The sequence below is a fragment of the Myxocyprinus asiaticus genome, chromosome 10 (assembly GCF_019703515.2).
Source record: "Myxocyprinus asiaticus isolate MX2 ecotype Aquarium Trade chromosome 10, UBuf_Myxa_2, whole genome shotgun sequence".
NCBI lineage: Eukaryota > Metazoa > Chordata > Actinopteri > Cypriniformes > Catostomidae > Myxocyprinus > Myxocyprinus asiaticus.
Window position 1 is genome coordinate 1,329,217 of NC_059353.1, and position 27,726 is coordinate 1,356,942.

At 39.0% G+C, this 27,726-nt stretch overlaps 1 protein-coding gene across 5 annotated transcripts in view; it reads right to left on the bottom strand.

The window, feature by feature from the left end:
* LOC127446830 (pre-mRNA-processing factor 40 homolog A-like) overlaps positions 1–27,505 on the bottom strand; it is a 71,992-nt gene extending 44,487 nt beyond the window's left edge. Inside the window, exons 1-10 of one of the 5 annotated variants that reach the window (XM_051708097.1) lie at positions 27,449–27,505; positions 17,271–17,351; positions 17,023–17,163; positions 12,825–12,908; positions 7,460–7,487; positions 7,341–7,357; positions 7,190–7,234; positions 4,736–4,846; positions 3,916–4,036; positions 3,782–3,806 (exon numbers count right to left, since the gene is read on the bottom strand). In XM_051708097.1, coding sequence (XP_051564057.1) covers positions 3,782–3,806; positions 3,916–4,036; positions 4,736–4,846; positions 7,190–7,234; positions 7,341–7,357; positions 7,460–7,487; positions 12,825–12,908; positions 17,023–17,163; positions 17,271–17,351; positions 27,449–27,451 — 656 coding nt within the window. In that variant the 5' untranslated portion in view covers positions 27,452–27,505. Of the gene's footprint in view, positions 1–3,781; positions 3,807–3,915; positions 4,037–4,735; positions 4,849–7,189; positions 7,235–7,340; positions 7,358–7,459; positions 7,488–12,824; positions 12,909–17,022; positions 17,164–17,270; positions 17,352–26,157; positions 26,264–27,448 lie in introns of those variants that run through there. The other 4 variants (XM_051708100.1, XM_051708099.1, XM_051708101.1 and 1 more) reach the window with 4 other exon arrangements.
* Between the last annotated feature and the right edge of the window lie 221 nt (positions 27,506–27,726).

Below are 27,726 nucleotides of genomic sequence, written 5' to 3' on the forward strand. Positions count from 1 at the left end.
TGGTTCCGCCTAGCAGCTGGAGTTTATTTTGTAGAGTAACACACCTTCAGGACACTTTTATGGAAGAAGCTACACACTCTTTGTGTTTATTCTGCCTATTTGCTGGAGTTTGTTTTATAGATTATCTTTTGCCGTGTAATTCTGTCTCACAAAATATTTATAGAAACACCTGACTTGAGTAATCCGATGGCAAAGCTGTCGCGGGGGATCTCATAGGCGTGCATGAACTGTTTGAGTTTAGCGGGTCGGATGCCAGTAGTTTAGTTGGCACTTTAATGTATCCCTTTTGCAAAATCCTGAATTCCAACAAATGTTAAAGGCTGAAATCAGTGTCTATATGGAGACCAACTGGTCCTCAGTATCCTCTGTGGGCGTGGCTTGGGAGGCACTTAAGGTGGTTCTTAGGGGCCAAATCATACAGTATGCCGCATTCACCAAAAAATCCAAAGCACAAGAACTTGTGGAATTGGAAGGGAATATTAAAAATGCCGAAGCAGAGATGAAGCACCGAATGTCGTCTAATGGCCTCAGAGAATTGACCCGATTGAAATACATATATAATACTATTTTGTTAAGGAGGGTGGAGTTTTGGCTGTTCAGACAAGACGGTCGTGCTTTGAGTCGGGGGACAAGGCAGGAAAACTTCTGGCCAGATATATAAAACAGAGGGGGACTTTTTCTGCCATTCTGCTGGTGGTGAAATATTTACCTCAGCCATTGATATTAATGCTTTTAAAGAATACTATCTTGATCTTTATAACTCCATGTCTTCGTCTACTGAAGAGGATACTAGAAACTTTGTGGAACCATTAGAACTTCCTAAACTGACGGCTGAGCAAAAAAAAAATCACTTGATTCTGAGGTGACCTTGGAGAAGCTTGGAGAGGTAATTAAGGCCTTGCCTACAGGCAAGACTCCAGAGGCAGATGGCTTTGCCGCTGAATTTTTTAGATCTTATGCTACAGAACTGGCTCCACTTTTGCTAGTTTATACGGAAACATTAAAGAATGGAAAGCTTCTGCCAACCATGACACAAGCCTGGATCAGTCTGATTCTTAAAAAGGACAAAGATCCAAGTGAGTGCAAGAGTTACTGTCCAATTTCCCTGATCCAGCTAGACGTTGGAATATTGTCGGGGATTTTGGCTGGCCGATTGAGTGGGGTTGTGACATCTCTTGTACGTGTGGATCGGGTGGGGTTTGTTCAGGTCCATGGCGCTTCTGGTGGCATTGGGCGTTTCATTGGTGTCATAGGGTCACTGCCATCTTGCTTGGCAATGGAGGGGCATTTGGTGTGGTAGAGTGGGATTGTCTTTTTGGGATTTTGGAGGTGTGTGGGTTCGGGGGTGCTTTTGTTGGGTGGACTGGGTTGCTTTGTGGATGCCCGGTGGCGGCGGTTCAGACGAATAATTTCAGATTGTTTTGCTCTGGATGGGGGTGCCCGGTGGTGTTGCCCTCTTTCCCCCTTGTTGTCCTGTCTTGCCCTGGAGCCATTGGAAGTCACAAAAAGGGGGGGTGGATGATTTTCCAGGGGTGGTGGCGGGAGGTGTGGCGTTTAAGCTTTTGCTTTACGCAGATGATGTTTTGTTGTTTGTCTCCGACCTGCTGGATCTTTGCCTTGCCTCTACAGAATTGTTGATTCCTTTTCTGAGTTCTCAGGATGCAAAGTGAATTGGTCTGGGCCTGGGGCTTTGGCTCTGGCGGTGTGCTGCCCAGTGGAAGCTTTTCAGCTGGGCGCCTTCCAGTGGCACAAGCAGGGCATTGAGTGTTTGGGTGTTTTGTTCCCAGCAAATTTATGTTATTTGGCTGGAGTTGGTTTTGAACCTTTGGTGGGAGGGTTTGAGCGCGATGTGGGCAGGTGGGCTTCATTTCATTTATCTATGACTGGGAGGGTTGATGTTGTTGGAATGGGTTGTATTCCAGGGTTCAGCTGCCTGCTGCAATCTCTCCCTATGGATGTCCCCCTCTCTTGTTTCGGGCAATTTGATGGTGTGGTGAGGTCTTTCATTTGGAGTAGTGAATGTCCTGGATTGCACTTCAGTGGGTTGCATGGGCTGATTGACAAAGGTGCGCTAGGCCTACCCAGGATTTTGTTTTATTGTTGTGCATTCGGTCTCAGACATTTGGCTCGTTGGTCGCTTCCACCTGGGAGAGCCCCTCCCTGGTTTTCTATTGAGCGGGAGGTTCTTGCCCCTGTTTCACCATTGCATAGCTTTCTATCAAACTAGCCGGAGAGGTTAAGTTGCACCCCGTTATCTCGCATTTGCTCACGATATGGACGGAGGTGTCCAGGGTGTTTGATTCGGACATTTATTTAAATGTTGCATCGACCATATGGCTGAACCCCAAATTAAGTATTGATGGGTCCTCTTTCTGCTGGACAGAGTGGATTGTGAGGGAGGTTGATGCGCTCGGAGTGTTGAGATCCTTTGAGGATGTGGTTCAACATTTTGGGATTCCCAGGTCTCAATTCTTTGGGTGTTTGCAGCTGCACCACTTGCTCTGTACTATTTTCGGGAGTGGTATGCACCCCCCTGGAGCGGCGGATGCTCTGGGAGTGGTGATTGCTGCTTTTGGGGAAGGTCATGAGGCAGTGTATTGCTCCCTGATGGTTCGGAGTCTGGGGGACAGAGCTTCGGTTTCACTTGGGGGACTGTGGAAGAGGGATTTGAACTTGGTATTGGAGAGGGGAGTGTGGGCTAGGATTCTGGGGAATGTCGGGTCTGCATCTAGGAGATGCAAGGGTGCGCCTTATGCAATTTAAGATTTTGCATCGATTCTGTTGGACCCCCTCTGGATTGTATGGGCTTGGTCTTAAGGATGCACCCACTGCTGCCGATGTCGATCGGGGGATGGGGAAACGGCCCATGTTTTTTAGTGCCGTGTTGGAATCCAGGAGTTTTGGTTGAGGGTCTGGAGTTTTGCATGTGACGTATTGGGCACTCGGGTTTCGTTTTGCCCCAGACTCCGTGTTTTGGGCAACGGGGTGGTAACTGATGTGGGAGATGAGTGCATGGAAAGTTGGGTCCTGGCCAGTGTTGTGATCGGCAGATGAATCATTCTTGGGGGATGGGGGTCTGCTGGAGCACCCTCATTTCAGGAGTGGTGCACGGAGATGGGCAGGTTGAAAAGCTAGGCAGCTTGGATTCATTCAATAGGAAATGGGGCTGCTATTTGGCCTTTTTGGAGGGCTCTTGGGGAGGGGCAGTGGAGAGAGAAGTGCAATTTTAAATGTGTGTGATTATTTTTATTTATTTGTGTGTGTGTGTGTGTGTGTGTGTGTGTGTGTGTGTGTGAGACTCAGGTTGTGACCACGGGGATGTTTGTTGAGGGTCAGGGTGGGATTGGGAGGGGGTAAAGCGAATAGTGGGGGTTATAGTTGATTCTATGAATATATGTTTTGCTTTCTGTTTCAAGTGTATGAATCAATAAAAAGTGTTAATTGGGAAGAAAAAAAAATGATATATATCATGAATATTCAATATATTGTCTAGAACTAGTACTCAAAAGATGTTTGCCAAGTTTTTGCCAGAACACTTTATTTTAGTAAAGGAATCTGAATGTATTTATTGATTCTGATCTGAATAAAACTCAGCTTAAGTAAATGTAGGTTATTGCCTTTAAACTGTTTTGTGTGCACAAATTATGTTATAGAAAGTTGAGAGGAGTTTAATAGAAGTTTAGGTTGTATTTAATATGCATTTTATTTTGATAGAAATAAATTCTAATCTCTACAGCTGACCTGTAGTCATGAAAATTTAGAGAATAAACCTGACACTTACCCATTTTCCTCTGCCTTTATCATTGCTGAAGAAAATAGAAAAACAAATATAAGGTAATTGCCATTGGGCTCATGTGAGATGTGCATTACTGAATGTTTCTACTTGTAATGCCTGTTTCTGCAGTGTGCACTGACCTTCCAGATCCTCCAGCTCTTTGGGTTTAGTCCAGCGAGACTCTTTGGTCTGTGAGTTGTAGTAATAGGGTTTCCCCGTGTCTGACTTATACTCCTTCCAAGGGCACTTGGACAACATTTGCTGCAAAACAAACATCTTACTGAGTTTGCTTCAAACTGCATTAGTGAAAACTGTTCAGTGTAAACTGCTAATCCTGAATCAGGGTTATAATTGTACAGTAAATTAAAAAATAAACATTTCATGCAAAATAAATGAAAATGTTTACGTAATCGTTGTCAAGATACCTTCGCATGACATTAGATAACCCACATGCGGAATCACAATCTCAAAGTGCATACTTATTTTAGATGTACCTCATGTTTAAATGAACCTTTTAGAAGTTGGTTCCACAAACAATTCCTTTATAGTTACTAAAACTGAAACTAATATATATAAAAAAGAAACTGAAATGTGTTCATGAAATAAAAACCATACAGAAAGTAACTAAAACTAAACTGCAAATTGAAGTAAATCTGAAAATAGTATTAAGAAATACTATAAATATAGAAAAGCAAATTTATAATAAACCTTGTGATGAATCTAAACAAAAACATGTCAGAAAAAAAGTGTATTAGATATGATTGTTTTTTTTTGTTTTTTTATATGGATATTAATTGTGAAGCAATAAACTTTCGAAGTGTCTGTGTGTGTGTGTCAAAGAACATGGCCATTATCTAGAGCATGACCTCCTGACCGAACTGACAAAGCACAGTAATTGGCAGATGAAACTATATGTGTGTGTATGTGTGTGTGTGTATGGATGTGTTGACCTGTCTTTACCTCTGCAGGTGATTTGAGCTCATCAGGTTTCTCCCAGGTGGATTGTTTGGTTTCAGTGTTGTAGTAATATGTTTTTCCATCCAGTGATTTGTGCTCAGTCCACACTGACTTCTGCAGAACACATTAAGAACACTTCACTCGTCACATTATTACTAGTCACTTTATCAGGTGCATCCTGCAGCTACTACTGAGGTTGCACATAACCAGTAAATGAAAACAAAACACCTGCTAATTATATCCATATAATTCAAAATGGTTTAACTCTTAAATTCACCATATGTCCCCTGCTCTGAAATGTACAATCTGACATCCCACACTTGTAAGGTTTTAATTTCTGATTAAGGCATGGTTTACATGTTTTTACTGCAAAATATTTCAGGTGATCAAGGTTAGTATTCTATGATGATACTTTAAAATGTCTGAATGTATTTGCATTAGATTATTTGAGTCATGGCATTTTTAAACACTTTTCAAAACATTTCACAAAAACAAGCTTGTTAATTTAGAAAAATGCATCCCTTTTTCATTATTTCAAACCTAAGACAAAATTATTGGGACATTTTTTGGTTGTAAAATGTTTGTGGAACATGTTCATGGTTAATGTCCTAAACTGCACCTGTGGTTACTCTTTTAGGACACCTGTGTGAACTTAAGAGGAACTGACTTTATAACTCCACTAAAAATCACTGTGACAGTCACTTAAAACTTTTGCCAAAAATAGCTCAAAAGAGTGAAGTTAGTTCTGAGAAAACTTGTTTTAAATGACTCAAGTTCCCAAATAGTAGTGACGCACCGAAATGAAAATTCTTGTCCGAAAGCAAAAATTCTGGACACACTGGGCTGAAAACCGAAACCCAGAAATGATTCTTTTAAATTAGACTTTGTTTGGAATTCTATATACATACAGTAAATATATAGACAGAGAGACATGTAAATGACCAATCACAGTTTGTTTTGTTGTTATGTGCCATCGTGTTTCCACAATAATAGACTGGTGTGCAAGTTTCATTTAAACAGTTCTGCATATCAGAGCCAGACAGATGAGTATGATACCATGATGTTTAAAATGTTTGGGTGTTTCATTCTCTCTCTCTTCTAAACAGTTCCTAAACAGTCTTGTCTTATGATAAAAAAGGCAAATATCAACAAATCTTCTATCATATACCGTCTGCAACTATGCGAATATCTTAAATTTAATTCACACACCACACACGTCTTATTCTCCCTCTATCTCTTCTCAACAGTTCCTTGTAACTGTTAACTGTCTTGTCTATATATATATATATATATATATATATATATATATATATATATATATATTTTTTTTTTTTATTGTCATTTGTCTTGATATAAAGACAAATAACAATAAAACTTCTATCATACAGTAAATCATCCGCAAATATGCATATATGTCGTTTAAACAAATTTAATTCATAAACCTCACAAACCTCTTCGCAAATCCATTAAGTTTTGTGTGAAAGTTTGAGTACATATAATGCAAAAATAAGAGTTAATAAATTTTTTAGACAATTTATGCATGTTATTTATTATTATATTAAATTGTGTGATATATCTGCATAATATCGGCCTACTGGCCACCCTGCTCTCTGGATATCAGCATCGGTCGACCTCTAATCATTAATTACTTACGTAGTTGTATCTGGATAATAAAAATGCATTTGTCATTTAATGTGGTCAAATGCTATCCGATATCAATCCTATCACCAAAAATGCATGTTAATACTAGGTGTAAATGCAGTTTCAGATATAAAGTGTGAATTTTCGCATATGCACAAGATCGTTAGTACCGACGCCGAGCGGGTTGGATTGGACTGATGTAGAGCGCAGCTCGAACAGTAGGTGGGTTGACTGCTGCGTTTAGTTGTGGGTCATACCAAAGTTCCACTTAGCGGCCATCTTTGGAATGCTACTGAATGCTACTTTAATGACTGAAGTCATACAGATACTTTTATGTTTCCTTTATATGATTTTTGGAGCTACAAAAGGTCTGATCACCATTCACTTGCATTGTATGGAGATACAGAGATGAAATATTTTTCTAAAAATCTTCATTAGCAGAAAAGTCGTCATACATGTCATCTTTCATTCCACCTGGAATGGCATGAGGGTCAGTAAATGATGAGAGAATTTTCATTTTTGGGTGAACTATCCCTTTAACCATAATTAAACCAGGATCTTTTCACAAAAAAATGCTACTTTTTCTCCATGTCAGTGTTTCTGTTACCACATTTTAGAAATAACGGTTTCTGTTAAAAAATTTATTTTTTCCTTTTCAGCCCGAAAACAACATTTTATGACATTTTCCACTGGCAAAGTGCATCCCTACCAATTACCTTCTGGGCCACTGTACTTAGCTTTACTTTTTTACTATACTGTATTTCCATGTGTTTGCTGTTTTTTCTGCTTAAAATTAAATTCTATTTTGATTCTTGCCTTTTTTGGCTGTTCATCAGGTGATGACTCAGTTGATGTGGTGCTCTGGGAGAGACAAGAGAAGGTTCTGACTTAAATTAAATAATTTAATACTGCTTAATGAGACATAATAATCTATGAAATGTTAATGAGTGTGGTTATTTGTGCTTACTGTGGTTCCAGGAGCAGCTGGAGCAGAAACACAACAAAAACACTGATTATATTAAGAATAATTCACAACATGAATGAGTCAATATTATGAATTTCTCACTCATTCAACTTTGAACTCACCTGCAGATTCTACTGGACTCACACCAGGCTGAGACGGACAAAGACAAGAGGCTTTCAGTACAAAACAATGCAATTTAGACATGCTGATTTATTTATGTCATCTTAAACGACATACAAATCCTATATGAAAGCCCTGTCTATCATGTATTGGGATTAAATTAGTCCACGAGCAGATCTAAAGATATTAGTGTTAACTCCATTAGCAGATGATCTGAAACCCTCTTTTCCCCAAATTACAGGAAAAGGAAATGACATTGTGACAGACGGGGCAGTTTGACTGACAGCTCCGGTAGCGTCAGCTGCTTTCGGCATCCGATCAGATGTCTTCATCTGCAGCTCAAAGCCGACGCTAATTATTACAGATGATATCAATATTTAATATTATTAAACTAACGGCAGGTTGTTTAATGTTTAATATAGCTGATTAAATGAACGTAGACTTTAATCATCACTGACTGTGGAGTCGTGTCTCACAAAAGAACTGCACACGTTTGGTTTGTTTGCTCTATATTAAACAAAAACTGCCATATGTGTTGTCAACACTGATGCATGTGTGACACTTTGAAATGCCAATGAGTTTGGCCACCTTAATTGAACTCCATCAGTATTCCATTGATCAGATGTGATCATCAGTTCCCACATACACTTTTGTTATACAATATTCAAATCACACTAAACCCTGTTCGAGGACATCACTTTGGTACTTTCAAACAGACATTAAGGCGCCACATTCTACACTTTAAGCATTTAATTTTTTCACTTATAATGTTCAAGGTTTCTTGCACTAAAATCAGTGGGAATGTACTTTTTCATGACCAGCTCACTGCCTCTTTGCTTGACATCATGGGAAAATCTAAAGAAATCAGCCAAAACCTTAGAAAAACAATTGTGGACCTCCACGAGTCCGGTTCATCCTTGGGAGCAATTTCCAAACGCCTGACGGTGGCTTGTTTTGAAGCAGTGTCTTCCTTGCTGAGCAGCCTTTCAGGTTATGTCGACATAGGACTTGTTTTACTGTGGATATAGATACTTGTATCTATACTACCTGTTTCCTCCAGCATCTTCACAAGATCCTTTGCTGTTGTTCTGGGATTGATCTGCACTTTTCGCGCCAAACTACGTTCATCTCTAGGAGACAGAATGCGTCTCCTTCCTGAGCGGTATGATGGCTGCATGGTCCCATGGTGTTTATACTTGCGTACTACTGTTTGTACAGATGAACGTGGTACCTTCAGGCATTTGGAAATTGCTCCCAAGGATGAACCAGACTTGTAGAGGTCAACAATGTTTTTTTTTTGGTCTTGGCTGATTTCTTTTGATTTTCCCATGATGTCAAGCAAAGAGGCACCGAGTTTGAAGGTATGCCTTAAAATACATCCACAGGTACACCTCTAATTTACGCCAATTAGCCTATCAGAAGTTAATTGGCCAATTGCCTAAAGGCTTGACATAATTTTCTGGAATTTTCCAAGCTGCTTAAAGGCACAGTTAACTTAGTGTATGTAAACTTCTGACCTACTGGAATTGTGATTATAGTCAATTAAAAGTGAAACAATCTGTCTGTAAACAATTGTTGGAAAAATTACTCATGTCATGCACAATGTAGATGTCCTAAACGACTTGCCAAAACTATAGTTTGCTAATATTAAATCTGTGGAGTGGTTAAAAAATGAGTTTTAATGACTTAAAACTAAGTGTATGTAAACTTCTAACTTCAACTGTACAGTTTAATGTGGACCAGTTGCCACATTAGGTGCGTTGAAAGAGGTCTTGTGCTGATTGATGTGCTTAAGAGTTGTTTCTCTCCAGCACACAACTTACATTTTACTGCTATTTTCTGTGCTTTAGAATGTATACATGTTATTAATTCAAAATCAGCCACGTATTTCCCAAAACTGTTTGTCTTTACCACAAGCGAATCTCTGTTAAACTTCACTGAGCATTGAGCAAGGGAGCGTACACACATCCGTGTCAATGAAACCGATAGCAGTGGAGAAAGGGAGCGCAATAATTTTGACTGAACACGTGCAACATCATACCTCGATTTCAGTTTTAACATAATCAATCATGCAGCTTTCATGGATGACAAACTGATGTCTCAGAGATAAAAGTGGTTCTCTTCATCATTTAAGCATATGAAATACAATGGATGAGACTTTTCAGCGAGAGAGTGAATTTGCACAGGGTTTACAGATGATTGTACTATTTTAAACTATGTAATGCTGAATATAATGTATAATAATGCTAAGGGTCCTGACATTTGAAAGTCCTCCTGATAATGCCACATGTAATTAACCATGGCAAATAATATTCTACTGGATAAGCATATACTACCATAATTGCTTTTTGTTTTTTTTTAAAGAATACTTAAGATGTAATGTAATCAGTGACATTGCTATTTTAAAACTTCCAGTAGTAATTTAAAATACTTAAAATGTACATAATCAGTGAAAGTGTATAAGCATATGTATATAACATAACTAGTATTATTCAGCTGGGCAGAATTATTAATATTTTAATTCCGGTGTCACAATTGCCCTCTGCTAGGCTGATTTTTTTGTCCCACTCCATCCCTGATTAATCATTTTACTCTTTAATGAACAGTACATTTTAAGTTTTACAACTATTTTGCATATGTCCTGAAATAATAATTAGACATTCAAACTTAACTATTCATGATTTAGGCTTTGTTCAAAGTTTTGTGAGAGTATAGAATTGTGAATTCAGTACAGTAAATCAAACTAAATTCTTATGCCCTTTATCATTTCTGTTTTAAAAAAAATCTAATTTTAATAAAATACAGGAAAATGTTATTTATCTTATTAATTGATTAATAGAAGAAATAATCGAAGATTATGAAAATAATCGCTAGTTGCAGCCCTAAACCAGAGATAAATTTAATACAATTCTTGCAAAAGGCATTTACATAGACTATATAATGACTTTTCAAAGATTTTGAGAGGCATTAATGCAATCCAATAATTGGTCCTACTGTAACTATATATTAAACCTGAAGTGTGTAATTTCTGGGCCACACCATCATCACTGAACAGAATTGAAAAAAAAAAAAAAAAAAAAAAAAATGTATCAGCTTTCCGAATATACCCATCTGCCGTTGATCAAACAAAAAGATAGTCCCGTCCCCAAGTTCCGCCACTGGAGTCAATGTTGCTGTCAGCTGCTCAAATCAAACAGGAATTTTCATAGCGCCACAATGGCCGTGTTTAAATTTTTTGAGAAAATTAACCTAAGAATGGCTTACTTATAGTCGTCTCTTCATATTAAGATGTGATACGAGAAAGTATTAGAACACAAAAACAAAAGTTTAGCTTTGAACAGCTTCTTCAACACACTTTAGCTTTAAATAAACATCTGGTAGCACTTTACAATAAAGGTTCTATTTGTTAACATTAGGGCTGTGAATCGATTAACATTTTTAAACTAATTAATCACACAAATTTCTTACATTAATCATGGTACATTAAAACTAACATTATACTCATTAATATATTTACTTTATACTTTGTCTCAAACAACTTGCAGGAAATTGGTTAGTCATTATTTATTTTATATAATTAAATAAAACATTTTTTTTTTTGCAGATAGAGTTAGACAAATTTTTATAAGTATGTGTATACATGCCATAAAATCAGTGGATATGCTGTAATTAAAAGCTTGGCAAAATCTGCCGTTTTCCAGTAGACTTTTTTATTTATAGGATCAAATGGGCAGATTAAATTCATATCAAGATTTATTGGCAAGAGGGGGCCTGGGTAGCTCAGTGGTAAAAGACGCTGGCTACTAACCCTGGAGTTCGCTAGTTCGAATCCCAGGGCGTGCTGAGTGACTCCAGCCAAGTCTCCTAAGCAACCAAATTGGACCGGTTGCTAGGGAGGGTAGGGTCACATGGGGTAACCTCCTCATGGTCGCTATAATGTGGTTCGTTCTCGGTGGGGCGCGTGGTGAGTTGGGCATGGATGCCGCAGTGGATGGCGTGAAGCCTCCTACACATGCAATGTCTCCGTGGCAACGCGCTCAACAAGCCACGTGATAAGATGCACGGGTTGGCGGTCTCAGACGCGGAGGCAGCTGGGATTCGTCCTCCGCCACCTGGATCGAAGCAAATCACTATGCGACCACGAGGACTTAAAAAAGTGCATAGGGAATTGGACATTCCAAATTAAAAAAAAATTAAAACAAATAAAAAAGAAAAAACATTTATTGGCAAGAGAAACTTAAGAGTACATTAACAATGCATTATTAAACACTATACATACAGATACAAACCAAATTAAATGTTCAATTTAAATTTGCTGAAGTTTAAAATGTAAAAACTATAATTTTCTTTGGCTGCCGTTCATTGTGTATTGCGTACACACTGGGACTCTCTTGCACGGTTTTGCTTTTGACACTGGTTCAGATGAAATGCAAATTGATACGGCAGCTTGCCCGTGTCTCTCCCACAACTGGCTGACCACTTGTGGATAAAGTCTCCATTCCCCATACCGTAAATCCACTCCAGTGTTTATTATGCCCTGGACATGCGTCATGCATAATGAATAAATGTGCCCTGCTCCACACAATCAGTTTCTGTGCTAGGATGTGTAGTCGAGTTGAGCATGTACCTCATGGAAATGTATATATACCAATTTTAGCCACAGGAAGTGAGGAAAAATGGATAGTGCATTAATTGTGTTTTAATTTTTTTATTACGTTAAACAGTCAATTATTAATCACAGAAATTAACAAGTTAAATGGGTGCTGTGTGCTTCATGCTGTATTCAGTAAAGGGGCAACATTGTCAAGTATTTTAGTACTGTGTTCCTGTGGAAAAATACATATTAAAGAACCATTAACGGAACCAAATGTCTTACTGTTTCGCTATTTAAAAAAAAAAATTAAAACAGGTTCTGAATAAGAACCAGTTCTCGATTCACAACCCTAGATGCCTCATCTTCCGAGTTTCAGGCAATAGAATTTCTTCATGGTCGGAAGTCAGAGATATCAAGTCAGAGTATCTCACATTAGACTTTGAATTCCAGCAAGTTCTTGGTAGACTGGGAAGGGAACTTAGCGTTGTGAATGTTAGAATGTCTACACACAGTACTACATAAACTTTTATGTCAATTTTTTTTTTCATTAAATGTCCCCTTTAAGACTGGATCAAAGTCTTCAATCAGCTGAGGTATAATCACAAAAACTGCTGTAAAGGTATGATGAAGGAAAGAGACTTTTTGTACACTGAAATAAATTAAACAAGATCAAGCAGATCTTTTATACTACTATCGCTCATGATTCTGACAGCATGTGAAGGTTAATATTTAACCAGCACTGCAGGAACAGAGTCATATACAGGCTAGTTTACCGGTCCTGTAGGTTGGATGGATGCAGCTGGCATACGGGGGGGCATCATCATCCCTGGCATCATTGGTGGTATCATGGCTGGCATCTAAGAAAAGAGATTCATGAAAAAACATCATGTGAACGGCTAATTTCCCTCCTGCGCTGCACAGGAGGAGAGGTGTGGTATTGATAAACACTGTGAGCTGAGAGAGGGTTGTGAAAGCACAGTGTGTGCTCGGTATTGTCTAATCCTGACACGGTCAAACACCTCCACTGTCACGCCATGAACCCTAATCACACACACAGCTGTAGCATCAGGACCAATAATACAGCACTACTGCAATCATATCAATGCCCTTGTGTGTCTATATTCATGTTCAAGCAAACATGACCTTATTAGGATGAATAAAAAAACTGTAAAGAAACGTCCAGGTCATATTTTACCCCAAGATCAGAAGAAAAAACTAAGAAATAATATTATGTATAATAAAAATGAAGCCTATTTTTGGTATTTTTTTTTTTTTATGACCTTACATTCATGACAATTAAGCGAATTTCTCCACAAATTAATGGGGACTCTCCTCACCCATCACCAGTGTGCAGCATCCACCTGGATGATGCGACGGCAGCCATAGTGCGCCAGTACGCTAACCACACACCAGTTGTTGGTGGAGAGAGTACAGTTATATAGCCAATTAATGGATGGGGATTATCAGGAGGCCATGATTGATAAGGGCCAATGGGGGTTATTTGGCCATAACACCGATATATGGTGAAAAAGGAGCTACATTTTAGTCTGCTCTCACCAAAAACTGATCATATCACATCAGAAGGAATGGATTAAACCAAAGTCGTATGGATTACCTGTATGCTGCCTTTAATTCCTTTTTGGAGCTTGAAAGTGTATTGTTTGGATAAATATTCACCTCATATGTCCACCTCATAAGGGTGAGTAAATGATGAGAGACTTTGCATTTGTGGGTGAACTATTCCTTAAATACATTATAATCTTGTATTTTAAAGTAGAATATTGTACTCAAATACATCGATCAGCCACAACAATCATGCCATGGTCCAAATCACTGAGATCACATTTTTTCCCCTATTCTGATGGTTGATGTGAACATTAACTGAAGCTCCTGACCCGTATCTTCATAATTTTATGCATTGCACTGCCGCCACATGATTGGCTGATTAGATAATCGCATGGATGATTGTTGGTGCCAGATGGGCTGGTTTGAGTATTTCTGTAACTGCTGATCTCCTGGGATTTTCACACACAGTCTCTAGAATTTACTCAAACTCCAAAAACAAAAAACATCCAGTGAGCGGCAGTTCTGTGGACGGAAACGCCTTGTTGATGAGAGAGTTCAACAGAGAATGGCCACACTGGTTTGAACTGACAAAGTCTACAGTAACTCAGATAACCGCTCTGTACAATTGTGGTGAGAAGAATATCATCTCAGAACTTTATTCTGAGATGCAGGTTGGCGCTGTTTTGTGGCACAAGGGGAACCTACACAATATTAGGCAGGTGGTTTTAATGTTGTGGCTGATCGGTGTATACACGGAATGTGAAGAATTTGTTGAATTTAAATTATGAAGATTTTCATTTCAAATCAGGAACAGGATGATTTTAATTACTGTATTATGGTAAAGACAATGAGATTCATGGTAATGTGAACTGGATGGGTGGGGGGGGCTTAACTGTCATGAAAAATAATTTCACAATACAAAAGATCGTAATTGTCCGTGCTGTAAGTGATTTTAGCCTTTTATTCTGCGATAACAACCAGCTGACTGTACACTGTCCCGCTTATTACACTGCAAAATGATTGACAGGCAGAAAGCATCAGTCTGTGGACCGAGGACATATTTTTGTTTGCCATTTATAAAAGGATATCTATGGTTTACAGTGCAGAAATATATGTAGGTTCTTTCTGAACTATCAACAAAACCAAGTTTTAACTTGGTTCAATAGGCCTGTCTGATTCTGTCAAACATGTAACACAGGTTGATGAATACACATTCTCACACGCTTAACACACTTCTAAAGCCTGAGAAATGCGGCACTTGTAAAATATTAAATGTGTATAACATACAGTGCATTCAGAATGTATTCAGACCCCTTCGTTTTTTTCGCATTGTTATGTTGCAGCCTTATGCTAAAATGCTTTAAAAAAAAAAAAAATCACATCAATCTACACTCCATACCCTATAATGACAAAGCAAAAACCAGATTTTTGATAACTTTTCAAATTTATTAAAAAGAAAAGCTGAAATCTCACATAAGTATTCAGACCCTTATACTGAGTTAAGGGTCTGTATACTTATGTCACTGTGAGATTTCAGTTTTTCTTAGTTGAAGCACCTTTGGCAGTGATTACAGCCTCAAGTCTTTTTGGGTATGATGCGGCAAGCTTTGCACACCTGGATTTTTGGATTTTCTGCCATTCTTCTCTGCAGATCCTCTCAAGCTCTGTCAGGTTGGATGGGGACCGTCGGTGGTCAGCCATTTTCCGGATTCTCCAGAAAGGTTCGATTGGGTTAAAGTCCGGGCTCAGGCTGGAACACTCAAGGACATTCACAGAGTTGTCCCTAAGCCACTCTTGCAGTATCTTGGCTATATGCTTAGGGTCATTGTCCTGTTGGAAGGTGAACCTTCGGCCCAGTCTGAGGTCCTGAGCACTCTGGACTAGGTTTTCATTAAGGGTATTTCTGTATTTTGCTGTGTTCAACTTTCCTTCATCCCTAACCAGTCCCCCAGTCCCTGCTGCTGAAAAACACCCCCAGAGCATGATGCTACCACCACCATGCTTCACCGTTGAGATGGTATTGCGCAGGTGATGAGCAGTGCCTGTTTTCCTCCAGACTTGATGCTTGGAATTGATGCCAAACTGTTCAATCTTCGTTTCATCAGACCAGAGAATCTTGTTTCTCACAGTCTGAGTCCTTTAGGTGCTTTTTTGCAAATTCCAAGCAGGATTTCATGTCTCTTGGACTGAGGAGAGGCTTCCGTCTGGCCACTCTGCCATAAAGCCCAGATCGGTGGAGTGTTGCAGTGATGGCTGTCCTTCAGCAAGTTTCTCCCATCTCCACACATGATCTCTGGAGCTCAACCAGAGTGACCATCAGGTTTTTGGTCACCGCTCTTACCAAGGCCCTTCTCCCCCGATTCCTCAGTTTGGCCAGGTGGCAAGCTCTAGGAAGAGTCCATCCATTTAAGAATTATGTGGAGGCCACTGTGCTCTTGGGAACCTTCAATTAAGCCAAAACATTTTTGTAGTCTTCCCCAGATCTATGTCTCAACTCAATCCTGTCTCTGAGCTCTGCAGGCAGTTCCTTTGACCTCATGGCTTGGTTTTTGCTCCGATATGCATTTTCAGCTGTGAGACCTTATATAGACAGGTGTGTGCCTTTCCAAATCATGTCCAATAAATTGAATTTTCCACAGGTGGACTCCAATCGAAGTGTAGAAACATCTCAAATATGATCCAGAGAAATGGGATGCACCCGAGCTAAATTTCAAGTGTCATAGCAGGGTCTGAATACTTTTTTTTCTTTTTAATACATTTGCAAAGTTATCAAAAATCTGGTTTTTGCTTTGTCGTTATGGGGTATGGATTGTAGATTGATATGAAAAAAATAATAATAATAATTTAAAGCATTTAAGCATAAGGCTGCAACATAACAAAATGTGAAAAACTAAAGGGGTCTGAATACTTTCTGAATTCACTGTACATTACAATATGATGGTGAGTTGTGAAAACTCATAATTTATGACAAATCCTGAGTTTGTCCTGATCCAACGATCATGATGGAAATTTAAAGAAGCCCAAATCTCCAATAATCTTTCAGAAACGGGGTGTTTCAACCCCACAAACAGCACTATTTAAGCATTTTCAACTCAATTTGAGCGAAGCGTCCATTGACTGCACGTATTTTCTGTGGTGCCCAAAAAAACCCGGAAGTGCCGGAGCCGAGCGTTTGTTTCCAAACAGTAACTTCATCTATTATTTTCTTTTGATTTTAGAATGAAATATGACCTGGACATTTCTCACCCTATATCTTCACATTACTGCTCTAATTCACACCTGATGGAAGACTTCGTGGCCATATAAAGAACATTAGTGAATAATGGAGTCGTACGCTGCTGGAAACTACTTCAATATGAAATCTGTGTGCCATAAACTCTCACTGTTATTGCCATTAGCTCTTACCTGTCCCATAGGTGGTGCTCCCATTGGGGGCATCATGGGGGGCATGATTCCCGGGGGCATAGGAGCCATGCTCGGAGGCCTCTGGCCCATGGGCGGCATTCCCATAGGAGGGAAGTGAGGCGGGATTCCCGGTGGTCCCATCTTTGAAAAACACAAACATATATTCCAGACATGAGTGATTTGAACAGAAAAAAAGTCACAAATAGAAATGATGGCTTGACAGGAAAGGCTTTCCAACACCGACTTACAAAGGGCGGGGGGATTCCTGAAGGTGGAACACCAGGAAAAGGTGCTGCTTGACTGGAGCCACTATTAGCATCAGTCGAGGACTGTTATGAACAAGAGAGTCCATTACAGTAACTACAACAGCTCTGATGAAGATGCAGCACATCACTCATCTAAAGTGTGATCTTCCTTACTCAGTCTACTCTAATAACACAGTCAACCCACACATCCAAGCTTATACAAGCAAAACCTGGAGTTCCAGAAGTTTAAGTCCTTCCACTTAAACTATTGACCTGCAGAATACATGCAAAGTGTCCTACAAATATAACAGAAATACTGGTGCTAAGCATAATTATTTCAACATGATCATTCAGCGCTCTTTGTGTTGAGACATCTGACCTGGTTGCTGTTCCTTTAAAAACATAATTAGTTTTGAATTTTAAAGACATTATTTGAAGGGGGAAAATCTACAAGACATCTTATTTTTTTAAATCAACATTGTCTCCTATATCCACAATAAAGTTCCACAAATCATTATAAACCAATCAGCAAAGTGTTATAGTTATTGTGTATTGCAAAGTACATATTTGGATGTTAAAAATTTGCATAAAATGATAAAGACAAAAGATTTTCTTGTTCTCAAATATTACGTAAAAAAGTAAAACCTGAAGAAACGAAACGCTTCAACTGACAGCTCTACATTAGTGTTGCACATACCGGTACCATAGTACTACCTCGGACTCGAGCTTCATAATACTGGCGGTACCCCAGTTTTTTTCATTAAATACAGTGTACATGTATGCACCTAACACTTAAGCAGCGAGACACTGATAAGAGAGCAAGGCATAGTCAACACACAACCGCCAAAGACCTCCACCTCTGGGGTCCGTTCACTTCAACCTTTAAAATGTGTCTCGAAACCCACGTTCTGTTTTGTTCGTTGCGCTGTGTCTGTTTTAGCACAAGAACGTAAGGCCCCCTTTCCACCAAGGTATTAATATGTGTTTCGGGTGGTCCGATCGCATGTGGTCAGTCCTAAATACAGGTCTAAACCGTTTTGTTATCAGATCACAGAGACCACATACGAATGTGGTCAAAAACGCATGTGACCACATCACATTTGAGGTGTAAAGGCTAATCCGTCCTGTATGCGTCCTGGCAGCAGTGAAGCTCCACCCCTAACCTGTCAATCAACTGCTGCGCTAAAACGAGAGTTTAAACATAGCTGTTTCCGAGTGGCTTTAAAAGTAAATAACCGTCCGATCGGAAAACTTAAAGCAGATACATACACAATCACAATCTTCATAGATCTTCTTTAGTGTTTCTGATTTGGAGACCCTCCCCTCCAAATCTGAACACAAGTGGTCACAGGAGACGCATTTAAACGACCAGGTGTAAACATCGATGTGTCTCACCTGACCACATGTGATCGAATCACCCAAGACGCATCGTAATACAAGGTGGAACGGGGCCTAAGTCATGCTCAGTGCTTGGCACACATCTAAAATTCGAATGCTATGTGAATTTTTTTATTTTTTTATTCAAAGAATATTGACATCTTTATTTGACAGCCTTAATACATATGGGTATATTTCAGTTATAATGTCCATTTTGCTTTAATATAAAGGTGTCACACACAGTGCATCACACCCTGCTACATTTGATGACCCGTCCACCATAGCACCTACAATGGGCACGCGAGCATAGGAACGGGTCCTTGATGCAGTGGAAGAAGGTCGCCTGGTCCGATGAGTCCTGTTTTCTTTTACATCACATGGACGGCTGTGTACATTTGCACCATTTACCTGGGGAAGTGGTGGCAACAGGATGCACTGTGGGAAGACGACAAGCTGGTGGAGGGAGTGTGATGCTCGGGGCAATGTTCTGCTGGGAAACCTTGGTTCCGGTCATTCATGTGGATGTCAATTTGACACATGCCACTTACCTACACATTTTTGCAGACCAGGTAAACTGCTTCATGGCAATGGAATTCCCTGATGGCAGTGGCCTCTTTCAGCAGGATAACGCATCCGGCCACACTGTACACATTGTTCAGGAATGGTTTGAGGAACATGATCATGAGTTCAAGGTGTTGCCCTGGCCTCCAAATTCCCCAGATCTCAATCCGATTGAGCATCTGTGGGATGTGCTGAACCAACAAGACAAATTCATGGTGGCTCCACTTTGCAACTTACAAGTCTTGCAAATGTCTTGGTGCTAGATACCACAGGACACCTTCAGGGGTCTTGTCCATACCTCGGCGGGTCGGCACTGTTTTGGTGCCACACGGAGGACCAACAGCTTATCAGGCAGGTGGTCATTAGGGCTGCCCCCTGATAGTCAAACAAAGGTTAGTCGATGAGAAGATTCTTGGTCGACCAAGTTTTGATTTGTCGGTTGGTCGCAGAAAAAAACTCACGGTATTACCGCTGGTTGGACGCTAGGTGTACTATGGGGTGATTTTCATTAAGCAGGGTTAGGTTTAAGCCTACACAATAAAGCAAGACAACTTGATTTCAAATTAAAACTTTACTTTTTATTTATTTTTACTAAAAATTCAAATGAAACTGGAAACAAAATAAGTGCAATTAAAATGTGTGTTGTTCAATTTTTTGAAAGATGGTTTTTCAACAGTTGTCAACATCTCTCTGGCAAAGAACCTGCTTCATCTGTGCAATCTCTACCGGTCGGGTATATCGTTGTCCGGGAAAATACATCATGTGTGTGAATAAATTCGTTTTGTTCCCTACTTCACTACATATATATATATATTGCAATATCCAATTACATCGGCAACCCCTGGGCTGAGGGATCGGTGAATATTATTGCTTTAGTGATTTTGCATTGAAAATTAAATTAATTTATTTTAAAAATGAAAAACTTAAATCAAATACATTTCTAAATTCAAACTGCACTCCAAATGAAACGAAAAACAATTAAAATAATGAAGTGATCGAAAAAAAAAATCACACACATATAAGTAACCTTCCATTTATCGTCAGGCAAGTATCCGTCTAAACATGCAGGCGGAAAATTACTTACACAAATGAAGACATAAAAACAATTATAAATGTAAAAATAATCATTATAATGATGATAATCACTGAAATATAAATCATGGTTCGAGGTGAACATGGTTTTGTATAATTTTATGTTTTAATCACAGATGTATAGGCTGCAGAGTTGTGGCCACAATGAACTGCTCTGTGAAAATTAAGTGAACTGAACTCAAAGCACCTCCTGAGCTGAGATGTCTGAAAAAAATAATAAAATAAAATAAAAAAATTCAGAAGACAGAAACAAAGAAAGAGTGACTGCACGCCTCCGGATCAGCACGTCAGACATGCACATAGACGCTTTTCTGTCATCTGTTCTTAACAATATAATAGTGTTTCTTCAAGCATATGTCTTTGTTTCTACGGGCAAATTATTTGTAATATTAATCTGATAATAATAGCCTAATAATAATAATAATAATAATAATTTAATACATTCATTGGAAAACGAGCCAAATATCGTCTTGACATCATCAAAGGCATCAGCTATTGGCGATCACTCTGACCCTCGTCGATCCCCGAGATCATCATCTGTCAGCAAACCCTAATGTGCATTTCTCTCTATAAATTAACAACATTTTCAGACAGTCTGCTTGCTGGTTTTTTCAGACACATTGAGAATCATTACCGCTTTTGCCGGTGTCACTGCAGCGACAAATTTAAATTTAAAATTTACATTTTAAAGGCTCGTTAATACAGTTTAGTATTTCTCTGCAATGTAGAACAGTGTTAGCAATGTTACTTATAACATTCTTTCTCAGCCTAGGAACTCAAACCATTTTCTGATGCCCCCCAAAAAATATATATTTAAGTAATTACAGCTGAAGTCAGAAGTTTACATACACTTTAGCCAAATACATTTAAACTCAGTTTTTCACAATTCGTGATATTTAATCATAGAAAACATTCCCTGACTTAGGTCAGTTAGGATCACTACTTTATTTTAAGAATGTGAAATTTCAGAATAATAGTAGAGAGAATTATTTATTTCAGCTTTAATTTCTTTCCTCACATTCTCATTGGGAAAGAAGTTTTCATACATTTTGTTAGTATTAGGTAGCATTGCCTTTAAATGGTTTAACTTGGGTCAGAGATTTTGGGTAGCCTTCCACAAGCTTCTCGCAATAGGTTGCTGTAATTTTGGTCCATTCCTCCAGACAGAACTGGTCTTACTGAGTCAGGTTTGTAGGCATCCTTGATTGCACACGCTTTTTCAGTTCTGCCTACAAATTTTCTATCAGACTGAGGTCAGGGCTTTGTGATGGCCACTCCAATACCTTGACTTTGTTGTCCTTTAGCCATTTTGCCACAACTTTGGAGGTATGCTTGGGGTCATTGTCCATTTGGAAGATGCATTTGCAACCGAGCTTTAACTTCATGGCTGATATCTTGAGATGTTGCTTCAATATATCCACATAATTTTCCTTCCTCATGATGCCATCTATTTTGTGAAGTGCACCAGTCCCTCCTGCAGCAAAGCACCCTCAAAACATGATGCTGCCACCCCCATGCTTCACAGTTGGGATGGTGTTCTTCGGTTTGCAAGCCTCACTCTTTTTCCTCTAAACATAACAATGGTCATTAAGGCCAAATAGTTCAATTTTTGCTTCATCAGACCAGAGGACATTTCTCCAAAAAGTAAGACCTTTGTCCCCATGTGCACTTGCATACTGTAGTCTGGCTTTTTTATGGCGGTTAGCAGATTTCAGGTTATGTAGATATAGGACTAATTTTACTGTGGATATACACTAAATTGCCAAAAGTATTCGCTCATCTGCCTTTAGACGCATATGAACTTAAGTGACATCCCATTCTTAATCCATAGGGTTTAATATGACGTCGGCCCACCCTTTGCAGCTATAACAGCTTCAACTCTTCTGGGAAGGCTTTCCACAAGGTTTAGGAGTGTGTTTATAGGAATTTTTGACCATTCTTCCAGAAGCGCATTTGTGAGGTCAGACACTGATGTTGGTCGAGAAGGCCTGGCTCGCAGTCTTCGCTCTAATTCATCCTTAAGGTGCTCTGTCGGGTTGAGGTCAGGACTCTGTGCAGGCTAGTCAAGTTCTTCCACACCAAACTCGCTCATCCATGTCTTTATGGACCTTGCTTTGTGCACTGGTGCGCAGTCATGTTGGAACAGGAAGGGGCCATCCCCAAACTGTTCCCACAAAGTTGGGAGCATGGAATTGTCCAAAATCTCTTGGTATGCTGAAGCATTCAGAGTTCCTTTCACTGGAACTAAGGGGCCAAGCCCAGCTCCTGAAAAACAACCCCACACCATAATCCCCCCTCCACCAAACTTCACAGTTGGCACAATGCAGTCAGACAAGTACCGTTCTCCTGGCAACCGCCAAACCCAGACTCGTCCATCAGACTGCCAGATGGAGAAGCGTGATTCGTCACTCCAGAGAACGCGTCTCTACTGCTCTAGAGTCCAGTGGCGGTGTGCTTTACACCACTGCATCTGACGCTTTGCATTGCACTTGGTGATGTATGGCTTAGATGCAGCTGCTCGGCCATGGAAACCCATTCCATGAAGCTCTCTACGCACTGTTCTTGAGCTAATCTGAAGGCCACATGAACTTTGGAGGTCTGTAGCGATTGACTCTGCAGAAAGTTGGCGACCTCTGCGCACTATGCGCCTCAGCATCCGCTGACCCCGCTCTGTCATTTTACGTGGCCTACCACTTTGTGGCTGAGTTGCTGTCATTCCCAATCGCTTTCACTTTGCTATAATACCACTGACAGTTGACTGTGGAATATTTAGTAGCGAGGAAATTTCACGACTGGACTTGTTGCACAGGTGGCATCCTATCACAGTACCACGCTGGAATTCACTGAGCTCCTGAGAGCGGCCCATTCTTTCACAAATGTTTGTAGAAGCAGTCTGCATGCCTAGGTGCTTCATTTTATACACCTGTGGCCATGGAAGTGATTGGAACACCTGAATTCAATTATTTGGATGGGTGAGCCAATACTTTTGGCAATATAGTGTAGATACTTGTCTACCTGTTTCCTTGTCCATCTTCACAAGGTCCTTTGCTGTTGTTCTGGTATTGATTTGCACTTTTCGCAGCAAACACCACTCATCTCTAGGAGACACAATGCGTCACCTTCCTGAACGGTATGATGGCTGCGTGGTCCCGTGGTGTTTATACTCGTGTACTATTGTTTGTACAGATGAACGTGATACCTTCAGGCATTTGGAAATTGCTCCCCAGGATGAACCAGACTTGTGGAGGTCCACAAATCTTTTTTCTGAGTTATTGGCTGTTATTGGCACTGAGTTTGAAGGTAGGCCTTAAAATACATCCACAGGTACACCTCCAATTCAGTACACCTCCTATCAGAAGCTAATTGGCTAATTGCCTAAAAGGCTTGACATTATTTTCTGGAATTTTCCAAGCTGCTTAAAGGCACAGTTAATGCCCCATTGTATATGTACAGTTCTGACCCACTGGAACTGTCAATTAAAAGTTAAAAAATCTGTAACAATTGTTGGATAAATTACTTGTCATGCACAAAGCAGATGTCCTAAACGACTTGCCAAAACTATAGTTTGCTCATATTAAATCTGTGGAGTGGTTAAAAAATGAGTTTTAATTACTTCAAACTAAGTGTATGTAAACTTCTGACTTCAGCTGTGTGTATATACAGTATATATATATATATATATATATATATATATATATATATATATACACACACACACACACACTGTACATACACTGGTGGCCAAAAATTTGGAATAATGTACAGATTTTGCTGTTTCGGAATGAAATTGGTACTTTAATTCACAAAAGTTTCCTTCAACTGATCAGAAAGTATAGTCAGGACATTAATGTTGTAAAAAACAGCACCATCACTATTTGAAAAAAGTCATTTTTGATCAAATCTAGACAGTCCCCATTTCCAGCAGCCATCACTCCAACACCTTACCCTTGAGTAATCATGCTAAATTGATCATTTGTTACTAAAAAATCATTTGTCATATCAAACACTGCTGAAAGCTATTTGGTCCGTTAACTGAAGCTAAACATTGTCTTTGTGTTTGTTTTTGAGTTGCCACAGTATGCAACAGACTGGCATGTCTTAAGGTCAATATTAGGTCAAAAATGCAACAAAAAAAACAGCTTTCTCTAGAAACTCGTCAGTCAATCATTGTTTTGAGGAATGAAGGCTATACAATAGGGCTGAAACGATTAGTCGACGTTATCGACAACAAAAAATTGTCGCCAAAAATTTTCATTGTCGAATAGTCGTTTGATCTTAACGTAACATAAGATCATATGAAACTCTAATGATTGCACACAAGAGCAGCACTGCAGCTCGTGCCTGACTGAGGAGAGGAAGAAAACACATCTCACAGTCCAGACGCACTCTAAACTTTCCAAACAGCTTCAGGTGATGTAGACTGCAAAGTATGAGAGAATTATAATGCAAAAATACAAAATAAGTAAATACAGAAGCACTCTTGTTGTGGAATAAGCAGAGCCAGAGCTGACGCTCAGCTTAAGCAAAACTTGCATGTCGAGCGTCTTTAAAGAAAACACCCCGCCGTTACATCTTTAATGCAGCTCTATTTAATGCGTTATAGCTTTATTAAAGTTAAAATAATAAGGAAACTGGCATTTCTCTGTGCGATCAGCGCCTTTTCTTTGAGTTGCGCGAAGTGTCTCGATCTAAGGGGGAGAGATTGAAACTGCACCCAGCTGAGGTACACTCTGTTGCGGGGATGCTCATCCCTCGAGTGTGCGCTCTTAATGCAGCTAGATTATAACGCGATGGCAACTTATTGAATCATAATATATGTCACTGTGCATTTCTTATCGTAAAGAAAACTGGCAAAATGCAGCTTTATTAATAAGAGTTTGTTTTTTGTGTTAAAGATGGATTGAAGTGAACAGAACGTGAGAGAGAGAAGTCTTCGCCTCATTATACACTGCAACAAAATACATGTTTTATTTGTTTTGTTTTCCAATATAAATATCTAAAACTAATTTAAAACAATGTACATTTACTTTAGCAGCTATACTGCAGGAGAAAAACATTTTATCTGAGAATGTTGAATATAATATTAAAAATACAAATATTTTAAAATATCTAAAAATCCTTTAAAAAAAAGGTGCATTCACCTGAGAAGCAGCATATAAGATATTTAGACTTGCTTTTAGAGAATAGATCTTGAATAGAAGTATATTTTGTCTTTACTGCACTCACAGAAGTATAACCAAGTGAAAAAAATACACATATACAAAATACACATATTTAAGATACATTCTCTTAAAGCAAGTCTAAATATCTTATGTTACTTCTCAAGTAAATGTATCTTGTTTTAAGGATTTATAGACAATTCTAAATGGTAAACAAGACAAAAACACTTGATAACAATAGGGTTATTTTGTAGTGAAATATTTACTGAATTAAACATAATAAGAAGTATTTTTTCCCTTTAATTCAGTGAATGTCATTTAGTGGTATTTTTAAAAGATGATTTTGTCCTCTGTATTGTTAGCAAACATGTTTAATACAACCTTTTAAGTCGGGGCACAAGCTGAATAGTCGGTTAAGAGCTAATGATTCATTGTTGCAATAATCGTGAACAGTCGAATAATCGTTCTAATAATCGTTAGATTAGTCGATTATCAAAATAATCGTTAGTTGCTGCCCTACTATACAATGCTTGAAATTGCCAAAAAACTGAAGATTTCATACAAAGGTGTACACTACAGTCTTCAAAGACAAAGGACAACTGGCTCTAACAAGGACAGAAAGAGATGTGGAAGGCCAGATGTACAACTAAACAAGAGGATAAGTACATCAGAGTCTCTAGTTTGAGAAATAGATGCCTCACATGTCCTCAGCTGACAGCTTCATTGAATTCTACCCGCTCAACACCAGTTTCATGTACAACAGTAAAGAGAAGACTCAGGGGTGCAGGCCTTATGGGAAGAATTGCAAATAAAAGCCACTTTTGAAACAGAAAAACAAAAAGGAAAGGTTAGAGTGGGCAAAGAAACACAGACATTGGACAACAGATAATTGGAAAAGAGTGTTATGGATCTTAACCCCATTGAGCTTTTGTGGGATCAGCTAGACTATAAGGTGCGTGAGAAGTGCCCGACAAGACATCTATGGCAAGTGCTACAGGAAGTATCTGGACAAACTTACAGCTAGAATGACAAGGATCTGCAAAACTCTTTGAAGTAGTTTGAGAAGTTCTGAACATTTTTTTTTATTTTTATTTTTTATTGTAATAGTAATTTTTCATGTTATTATTGTCCTGACTATATTGTTATTTGACTGACACATTGTGATCAGTTGAATGCCACTTTGGTGAATAAAAGTACCAATTAATTTCCATAAAATCAAAATCTGTACATTATTCCAAACTTTTGGCTGCCAGTGTATATACATAATGCTACAAATGCTGTCAAATGAGCCTAACATGTGTTGAATCCGGAATATTCCGTTAAATGGTCCTGCAGTGTGACAAATTATTATTATTATTATTTATTTGAAGTAGAAATATTTAATCAAATAGTCTCTGAATTAGCTCATATGAGCTAAATTGAAAATAATATTAAACTTCCCATATAACTAGCCAGTTATCTAATCAACCAACAACTCAACTATATATGCCCACTCATTATCAGTAAACAATCAACTATCAATAAATCAAATGTTACCAGTTTAGCGTCTTAATTGCTCATGATTTGATGGATCAAGAGTTTCCTCTCACATCAATCACTTGGTCAGGTTGAATGAGTGATTTAAGTTTCTTCCCTCGAAGCTAAAAAATAACCGAGAATTACGGCTTACAAACACAAAAGTATAACAAAATCAAATATGTAACGCACATCAGACCTCTGACACGTGTATTTATAGACAAAAACAGAATGAGAGTAAAATGAGAATAAAACTTGTTCTACCGCACATTAGCTTTAGCGTTAGCATCCGTCACTTATTCACATTAGCTCGTGCGCCTACCAGCTCGTACCGACATTCATAATATATATATTACACTATAACTGTCATGAACCCGAGCGCAAACACATTTTCTAGAGTATATGTGTAGTCTGTGGTAGTCATTATGAGTCCGTGTTGTTTATATTTGAATAAATAGAGTGTTTTGTTGAACTCACCATATTGACTGAACATGCAGCGGCACTGCGCGAGACAAAAGCGTGCGCTCTGATTGGCTGCTGTGCGCTGGTTTCAAAGTACAGCAGATGTGTTTTAGCGAAACCTCGCCCCGCATATAAATGCGCAAAGAAAAAGTAATAAGCGCAGGGAAAAGGTCCATTAGCCTGAGTGCAATGAGATGTATTTTCATTTGAAATAAATAGCCGTTGTATATAATGAATACAATTATCTTAAAAACATAATTTTTGTTTCTAGCCATTTTAATACCTTAGAGTCT